The following is an 8,898-nucleotide window of genomic DNA, read 5'->3' as shown; positions in this document are numbered from 1 at the left end:
AGATATAGATATATATATATATAGATATAGATATATATATATATATAGATATATATATATATATAGATATATAGATATATATATATAGATAGATATATATATATAGATAGATAGATATATATAGATAGATAGATAGATATATCCACATGCATTGATGTTTGGGGGAAAGCGTGTAAAACATTTACAAAGTCTATTTTTAATTTACAGAAAAGAGCTGTAAGAATTATCACTAGAAAGCATTACAGTCACCCATCAAGCACATTATTTTATCAACTGAAGTTATTGAAGTTCTGCTGCCTTTCATTTTATATCTCTCGTAATTTTTTAATATAGTTTATGGAATTGTTGTGTATTTTTTGGAACTTTATATCCAAAAACCAAGTTAGTTGCAGGATGCATTTAATAAAAAGGTTTTCTTGCACAGCATATGGGGAAGTTAAGTTGCAATTCCGCGCTCCAAACCTTACTGGTTTAAATCCAAAGACGATGTCTGGTCCAGGGATTTCTGAGGCAGACCGAAACAGAATGTTAGAAACTGGGCAGAAGATGAACCAAACATTTGCTTGATTGGCCAATTAACCATAAACAGTTTACAAACTGGCAGTGAGTTGTAGCAGGAAGATATTTATGAAGAGTGAGGGAAAACATGAAATAGACCTGGCATCGCACACCGGGACCTGATCCTGAATATTTGACAGAAAAGGGGAGGCTGATAGAGTAGAGAAAAACTTATTGCAGATTATTTTATACAACCTGATCTTAGTCCAGGTTTTGACCAAATAATTTTGTCTGTTAAACCTCTAGACTCTGATTAATGAATTGTTTCAGGTATAAATGTCTTATGAACCATGGTTTGTCAAAACAAAACTAATAAAGAACCAATTGGATCCAAAGGTTCTTTGTTACCAGCAGGCTGTATAAAGATACATTTACTCATGAACATAGAAGTTTTGCAGAAAGAAAAAAAAAACCCCTCTTTGGGTATCACCTTATTGGTGATGGTCAGGGCTTTCTGCTTATATACTTATTTTATTTTTTCTTTAGTCCACACACACAATAAAAGCTGAACATACACAACTATATTTGCAGAATAAAAGGTCAAGGAACGACACCAAAAAAAACAACTTTATACATCCTACATTTGTATTGCTACTCAGTTATAGTGTCACATCTCACTCAAATAGAAATGTTCAAAAAGGGTTTACAGAAAGACACACTCAGTGCTTTCTTTGTCACACTCATGCCACAAATACACGCACTCCAGTTCTGGACAAAAGCTGACAAGTCCATATACCTCCTTTTATTTGCTCACTTTTCACACTAGAAAAGATGGCTTTAATAATTTGCTATTTTGACTAGTCCTTAAGGTGAGACTTTACTGGCTTTGATTTCCATGTACCAACATTAATGTATTTGTCACAGGGATGGAGAGCTATCCTGCTACGTCTCGTCTCCTCGAGTTCGTCCCGGAGCCGTTACTGGCAGGCGTTCTCGGCGGCGTTGGATTCATGTGCCTGGCGCTCATCCTGCTGCTTGGGTTGGCCTGCATCATCAGCCGCAAGAGGGACCAACGCCGCAGAGGGATAAAGGACGGTAAAATGGCCCCCACTCTAGAGACATTCTGATGAATATCATCAGTTATTCAATAAAATATTGAGGCACATCCTAGTCTTTGTATAAATCATACCCGGCTACATGGATTTGGCACTCCTCTTGTCCCTTACTCCTCCATCCAGTTGTGAATGTTATTGATGCCATTGCTTGCTAATTAGGGTAATTTCTCATTAGTGGCTGATAAATGTAAGGGTAATTAACTTTTGGACAGCCGTGGGCTCTTTAATGGGTTCTTGTTTGGGTAGATTATGTTTTTACTCTTTGGTCAGTGTGGGTGTATCCTAATGAGTCAGATATCATTTCACACCCCTCCCTCCCTTTCCAGATCCCCCTCCTGCCATCTATAAATGCTCCCCAACAATGTGAGTACTACTTTATCAATTCATTGTCAAACTTGACTTCGACTTTTCCTTCGGGTTTCTCTTTGAAAGTGTTGAAAATGCCAGCAATTTTCTATTTCATCTTTATCTTCCTCATCTATTGCTGCTTCTGTTTTCATCTTTCTCTGACTACAATTTTCCCTCCTCCTCATTTATTCAGTCTTATTTTTACAGTCTGTTTCTCCTCCTCTTACATTTTGTTTTCTTATGATTTTTCCCATCACTCTCACAGAAAGACTTCAGGCTCCAGTACTCCAGACAGTTTGTTGAAGAAAAGCCTCCTTCCCACCAGCTCAGTCTATCCCACAACGTCTTCCATCACCTCGTCCTTGCAGACAGACTGTTCCTCCTTCAACACTGAAACTAATCATCGGCGTAAGCAGCTCATGTCAAACTACAACAGACTTACTAAAACAACCTCTCTGATTTCTCCTTCTGTTGAGATGATCTCTAGAGGTCCAGATGGCCGGTTCACACTCCCACCATATGACGATGACACCTTAAGTGTTAGCAGCAAGAAAAATGTAAAGTATGACCAACATGGGAGAGTCAGAAGGTCTGTGTCATTGCACTTGGAAAGGGAGGACAAGAAAGAGTTGCCATATGTGCTCTCAATTGATTTCCCACCTTGTAAGCTTAATGGAGATTCCACAAGTCAAATGTGTGACATAGAACATCACAGCTCGTATGGTACAGATGAGAACGCAACCTATGATCCTGATCATTGCAGCTTGTACTCCAACAGTAGCCTGACCACCATCAATCATCACAACAGAGAAATTACTCCCGTATTTCCAGTACTCCCACACATCCGATCTGGCTTCGGTCAGCCATATGCAACAGTGAGCACGCTGGTGCTCCAAATGGAACATGAGCGGGAAAAGGGGAATCTCAGTCGTTGCCTGAAACTGGCTCAGGAGAGAGAAGAACTTGAGAGGGAGCTCCAGAGGTACATGCTAGAAAGAAACAATTTCAAAGAAATGAAGGAGGAGGAAGATGTTAAGCAGCTTGTTTATAAGTATAAGAGTAACACTTTGCCAAATAAATATCGGCAAGGCGGCAAGGAAAATTTATTCCCATCATGTCCTATCCACCGGGAAGCCCGTCCTCATGATTCTCACCCATCTCTGATTCCATCCAGAGAACACTTCAGAGCACCTCAAACTTCAACTCCATCTTACTTAAAGTTTGACAGTTGTCCTTCTTCGTCCTTTTCCCACCAGACCTTTCTTGACCCTGAGAAAGCAGCTCGTTGTCCCACAACTCTACCACAACTCCCCTCAAAACGCCTGAAATATGAAAGACTAGATTCATCACCAAACGGCTTTGAAAATTCAACCCAATCTACCATATTGGACATTCAAACAAAGGATTCACTGCACAGCCTTAGTCATGGCAACCTTCTGGCTTCGTCTTTTCACAGCAATCAATACACCGAAAGATCTAACTTAACTTTTGATGAAGCACCATATTCTTCAAGGCGGGATTTAACGTTCCCTGAACATGATGAGAAAGAAATAAGTGTTGAGATGAGCGTAGATGAGCCGGAGTTTGAGATGACTACATTGGGGTCTACAAAACCCCTGTTGCACCAAAGAATTGCTTCTCATTTGCAGCATGGGCGGCCCCTGACTCAAAGAGGTCGGCATGAAGACATAAAAAGGAGCACAAGCTTCAACTTCACTAGCCCAGCTACTGTGGAAAACGCTGAATGGGTCCACCAATCTCAGCAACCTTCAGAACCAGAACTTTGGAGAGCTCGGAGTCGAGGCTCGAAGATCTGGGACCACAAAAGGCGGAGTCAGAGCCTTGATTTGAGGAGGCAGAAGAAGGAGAGCGCTTTTCTCACGCCAGATGCATGGATAGACTCTCTCAGCCAAGAGAACTGCTCTGTTCCATCGTCCTGTCAACCAGACTCTTCAAGAATAAAATCTCCTGCAAGTCCTCATCCAGCGATCCAAACTACCTCCTGTTCCAGTTCTGCTGTTGATCATTTATCTCAAAGAAGCGGTCCACAGTGGCTGGTTCCAGATCCTGCTGTGTTCGGCCATCGTAAGCTGTTAAACAATGCTTCTCTCTCATCTGATTCTGATAATCAGCCAGCTGTCTATCAGGATGCATTGAAAGGAGCTTCCACATACATCCCACCCATCAACAATAACCTGGAAGTGGAGACTGACGGAGTTCCTGAGTCTGGGGGTAGCTACAGCAGTTATGCCAGCAGCGGCCGAGGCAGCATGGAGACGAATAACTGCTCGCCTGAAACTGTGGAGGGTACCCAGGGAAGCTTAGCAGACAAACATGGTGGCCATGTTGAAGCAAGGTAAATGTTTTATATTAAGGAAATAAAATTTTAGTGCCGGAAAATGTGACAAATTTTACTTTAAGGGTAAAATAATTCCAGTAGTTTGTATCCAAACTGAATGGGGATTGTTCAGATTTTTTAAGTGAGGTTGTATGGAACGGTTTTGATCAAAATATCTGTTAGTTGTTTTCTCTGATCATTGTTAAAGAAGGCACCCGTTATCTTAAAACATCTTGAATACAATACAAAATAGTTGCTGCTGGTATTTTGCATGTACAGATTATATACATTTTTGAGATTGAAGTCGTTATAAAAAGGTATTTTGGTCTTGGCCCCAACAGTACCCACTTGTTAAACAGAAGTCATCCACATTGTGAACAATCTTTCCATAGAATCACATTAAAAATATATATATAAATTGTGATACATTTTGTTAAAATTTTCACATTTATTGGCTTCAACAGATGTTAAAGAACATGCAATTCTCAGTGCTACAAACTAACTTACAATACTTTGTTTTGTACAAATCTTTTAAAGCATATGCCTTTCTAATGTTTTTTTAATCCATCTTGCTACGATTTGTTGCACATAAGAGAACCTTTTCTAATGCAGAACTTTCAAAGTACATTCAAATCTCTGTAGGACATCAAGAGAAACATCAGAAGAGGTTTCTTTTAAAACTGCAAAATTTCCTCCTTGGATTTACAGTCATATATACATTATAGCGTTTATACAGTTTTTTTTTATGTTTTGTCATTTCTTTAGGAGAAAGCCGTCTGTAGATGAGATGTACGAGTGGGACGCTGCTGATTTCAACTCGCAGCCTGGAGACCATGATGGTAACAGTTTAGCTTTTCTTCCTGAAAAGAAAATGTGCCCGTTGTTTTGCAAAAAAAAAAAAATCCTAGTTAAACAGTGAATGTTAAATTGTTCACATCCTCTTTTGCTTTGTTGCTTTCATATCTCCAGATTATTTGTGACTAGAGTAGACTAAAGTAGTAACATTATGTTTTAAATGGAGCCTGATAGTTATGGAACTTTTGGCTATCATTAATACCTGGCTGAAATGGCTGAAAAATTTTGAGCTCTGTCCACCCCCAAGAAAACAGCAAGTGGAGCGGGGCTTGTTTGTTTAGCGCAGCTGTTAGCAAGCATGAAGCTAATCAAATCAGGTCCACGCATACGGAGTCCCACACTAAGTTTACAAGTGGTGCACTGGTCATGTAAACAGTCTTCCTAACGTGCGTTCACATGTTCCATCTTCCACTATTTGCCCTAAAGTTATTAAGTATTACAAAAATATAAATTAATTGAAGAAACCCCATTCCTGTTTCATTGTTTAAACCAGTCACTCGCATACGGTGAATTTCGAATTAGTATTGACCAAAGCAGTGTTGATTTTTCTTTGCAGAGAATTAAAGATTTCAGGTAAACAATCCGTTTCATTGAGGGTGACAAAGATAACACTACCACCACTGATATAAATTTACCTCTACGTTATATTTATTGTTCTGAAAAATTTTTTACAAGGCAATAGCCTATGCTAGGTTATCTTATCTTGATAGGCACATAGCTAATGACAAGCACATTAAATTTATTATTGTTGATTTGTTTTAATGATCAGTAGTTAGAAAAACTTAGCATGCTCTGTTCAGCAACATACACTAACACTGTATTTCATCTGTGCTGAACATGAAAGTGCAACTTACGTGAATGTCCTGACTTGAAAGTAGTCTTCATGCACCCTCTTTGTACAATTGCAGCTGGTTCTTGGCATAAACTATCAGCCCGGCTCTAGTTTTAAAACGAGTAAAATGGTCATTACTTGTTCATATTTTGATCAAAGTCCAAATAAATATTGTATTAAGGCTCAGACATACAGAGGATACCAAGTTATTTGAATTAGTATACCAAACAAATGGATTCATGAGCAAAATTATGACTTCCTAAATTACCTCAGTTTGGAGAAATGGAGTTAAAGTCCAAATACAGCTGAGACCAAAGTGGACTGCTACTGTCTTAAAATGGCCGTTCTCCAATGGTTCCTGCGAATTGTATTTCATAAACCTTTACATCAATTTATTTGCAATGGGAATTTAAAAAAAATATTTTTTGCACAAATAGGTAGTGAATGAAAAACTGTTTCTCTAGGTTGCGCAGATGAGCTTATGGTCAATCCAAATGAAGCCACATCCAAAGTGAATAAATGTAATAATGCATAAACTGTTTTTTTAAATTATTAAGAAATTCCTGCCCTAATAGGACCCTTGAATGCCTTGCAATAGCTACTAGATACTCTTCATGCTTTTTACTGTGGACGAACATTAATTATTTAATTACTGCTTGAGACGGGCAGGTTATCGTTGGATTTATTATTTATCTCATCAACCCTCAAATGAAATGGAGGTTCAGGTGCATGCTGCTAATTCTGCTTGAGTTTAACTTAGGTAGTTTCCATATTCTCCTTTCTAAATGCAATCTAAAAGCAGAAATAAGCTGAGCAGTCGGTGTTGTCAAAAGTACACAGACGGGAAAAGTAGGTGTTAAAAAAAATCACTAACCACTCCTGCAATATGCCATCATTGTCCACTTATTATGAAGTCAGGGAGATTCTTCCAGCTCTTCTGGAAGGACTCCAAGGCATTCACAGGCCAACCAAGAGACATAGGGACTCAGTCGGACATGCCCGAACCACCTCAGCTGGCTCCTTTCGATGTGGAGGAGCAGCGGTTCAACTCTGAGTCTCTCCTGATAACTGAACTTCTCACCCCATCTCTAAGGGAGAGAGTCCAGCTACCACGCAGAGGAAACTGTATCCACGATCTCATTCTTTCAGTCACTACCCAGAGCTCATGGCCATAGGTGAGGGTAGGAACATAGATCAACCGGTAAACAGAGAGCTTTGCCTTACAGCTCAACTTCCTCTTCACCACAACAGACCGGTACAAAGTCCACAATACTACAGATACTGCACCAATCCATCTGTCGTGAACAAAACTTAGATACTTAAACTCCTCCACTTGAGGCAGAACCTCACGGCATGATGACCACATCATCTGCAAAAAGCAGAGGCAGAATTTTCCTGCGATATGGTTTTGTATAATAGTGTTTGCATAAATCGCTGTAAAAGTTTGGACATTCGAGTTATCTGTCTAACCGCAGTCCTGTCGGAGGCAGTAAAAATAAAAAACATCTACAACATTAGTTTTTCCCATGCATACAAGCTTGACTTTTACCAAATTGTAAAGAAGTGAAACCATTTGTTCTGACCTTTAGCTCAGATTAAATAAATGTGTTTAAAAAAAGCCCAAACCAATTAAAAAGTGGTAGAGGAAGTCTTCTTTAGCTGAGAACTATTGGTTTAGGAAGCATAGCTTATGTGGAAGAAGGCAGCTAATTCCTAAAACATAAAAAATCTGCTGTGCTTACAATTGATCTGACATTTGTGAACATATTTCCTTAAATAAATTTAGAGAAAGGTCAAAACCAGACCTTGCTGTTGGAAGCTGGTATTTAATATCCCAGCTATAAACTGTAGAAGTTTCATATCTTGGGGGTGTTAATGAAACATTATCTGTGGTAAAATACTAAAAAAAACCTTCAAATTTCTTCTTCCCCACAGGCCTGCTTTCTTCATCAAATCTCCAGAAGCCCGCCGAACACCGCAGCCTTCCCAGCAGGCCGTGCTCCAACAAAGCTCAGCGAAATCCTTCATTCCCGGGGCATCAAAGCAGCCGCTCTGCCGCGCCAGAACCAGACGCCGTGCTGTTCTGACAGCGGCAGTGTTTCGGCTCATCTCACCTGGTGTGTCCTTTCACGTATCGATTCAGATCACTAGGTGACAAAAAGTCAGCTTTTCTCTGATTTGTCTGCTTTTGAAGCCACAGAACCGCAGCTAAAACAACTGGATGATCAGAGTTTCCTGTTTGGAAAGCTTTTTTTTAATTAAGGGTTGTTTTGCATTAGATATGGGCTGATATCAGGGAGCTGAAGGATTCTCTCCCTCAGAGATGACGTTTCTTCACTGCTGATGATTCAAGTAATTAGATTATAATTCACCTTTAAGTTGGGTGAAAAAAGTATTTATACATTAAAAATGACTACAAAAGATGAATGGAATATTAAAAACCCGCAGTTTCTATTATTTACAATGGCAGTAAAAGGTGACACTTTTTACATGAAAATATCTTAAGTCCTTGCTTGGTGGTTCAAAAAATATTGCATGAAGCAACAAATATTTTTGGACTATAAGGTGCGCTTTCATTTCCTCAAAAATCTGTCAGAATGAACTTGTTCAGCTTAATGAGCCTTTATAGTCTGAAAAATACGGTAATTTAATAAAACTCTAAAAAAGTAATCGAGATAACTCATTTACTTTTAAAGTCAGTTCAAACTAATATGGTTGTCACCTCTAATCTTAGAAAACAATCGATTTTACAAATGAACCAAATCTAAATAAAGATGGCCACCACAGCTAATCAACCTTAAAGTCCTCTTTTGGACTGTAAATTGTTTGTATTTTTTTATATTTGTCTATGTTCCTTTGTATTGAAACTCTGGCACAACAATTTTCTGCGGGATCAATAAAGTTCTCATATC

At 39.0% G+C, this 8,898-nt stretch overlaps 1 protein-coding gene across 1 annotated transcript in view; it reads left to right on the top strand.

The window, feature by feature from the left end:
* The window catches only part of igsf9a (immunoglobulin superfamily, member 9a), a gene marked incomplete at its 5' end in the record, with an annotated part of 80,501 nt that extends 71,927 nt beyond the window's left edge, over positions 1–8,574 (top strand). Inside the window, 6 exons of the mRNA XM_037692067.1 lie at positions 1,423–1,593; positions 1,940–1,976; positions 2,227–3,886; positions 4,094–4,317; positions 5,065–5,138; positions 7,922–8,574. Coding sequence (XP_037547995.1) covers positions 1,423–1,593; positions 1,940–1,976; positions 2,227–3,886; positions 4,094–4,317; positions 5,065–5,138; positions 7,922–8,073 — 2,318 coding nt within the window. The remainder of the gene's footprint in view (positions 1–1,422; positions 1,594–1,939; positions 1,977–2,226; positions 3,887–4,093; positions 4,318–5,064; positions 5,139–7,921) is intronic.
* Between the last annotated feature and the right edge of the window lie 324 nt (positions 8,575–8,898).

Source organism: Nematolebias whitei, chromosome 18 (genome assembly GCF_014905685.2).
Source record: "Nematolebias whitei isolate Nwh7 chromosome 18, NemWhi1, whole genome shotgun sequence".
NCBI lineage: Eukaryota > Metazoa > Chordata > Actinopteri > Cyprinodontiformes > Rivulidae > Nematolebias > Nematolebias whitei.
Note: the sequence above shows the minus strand (reverse complement) of the source record. Positions and strands in the feature narration are given on the sequence as shown.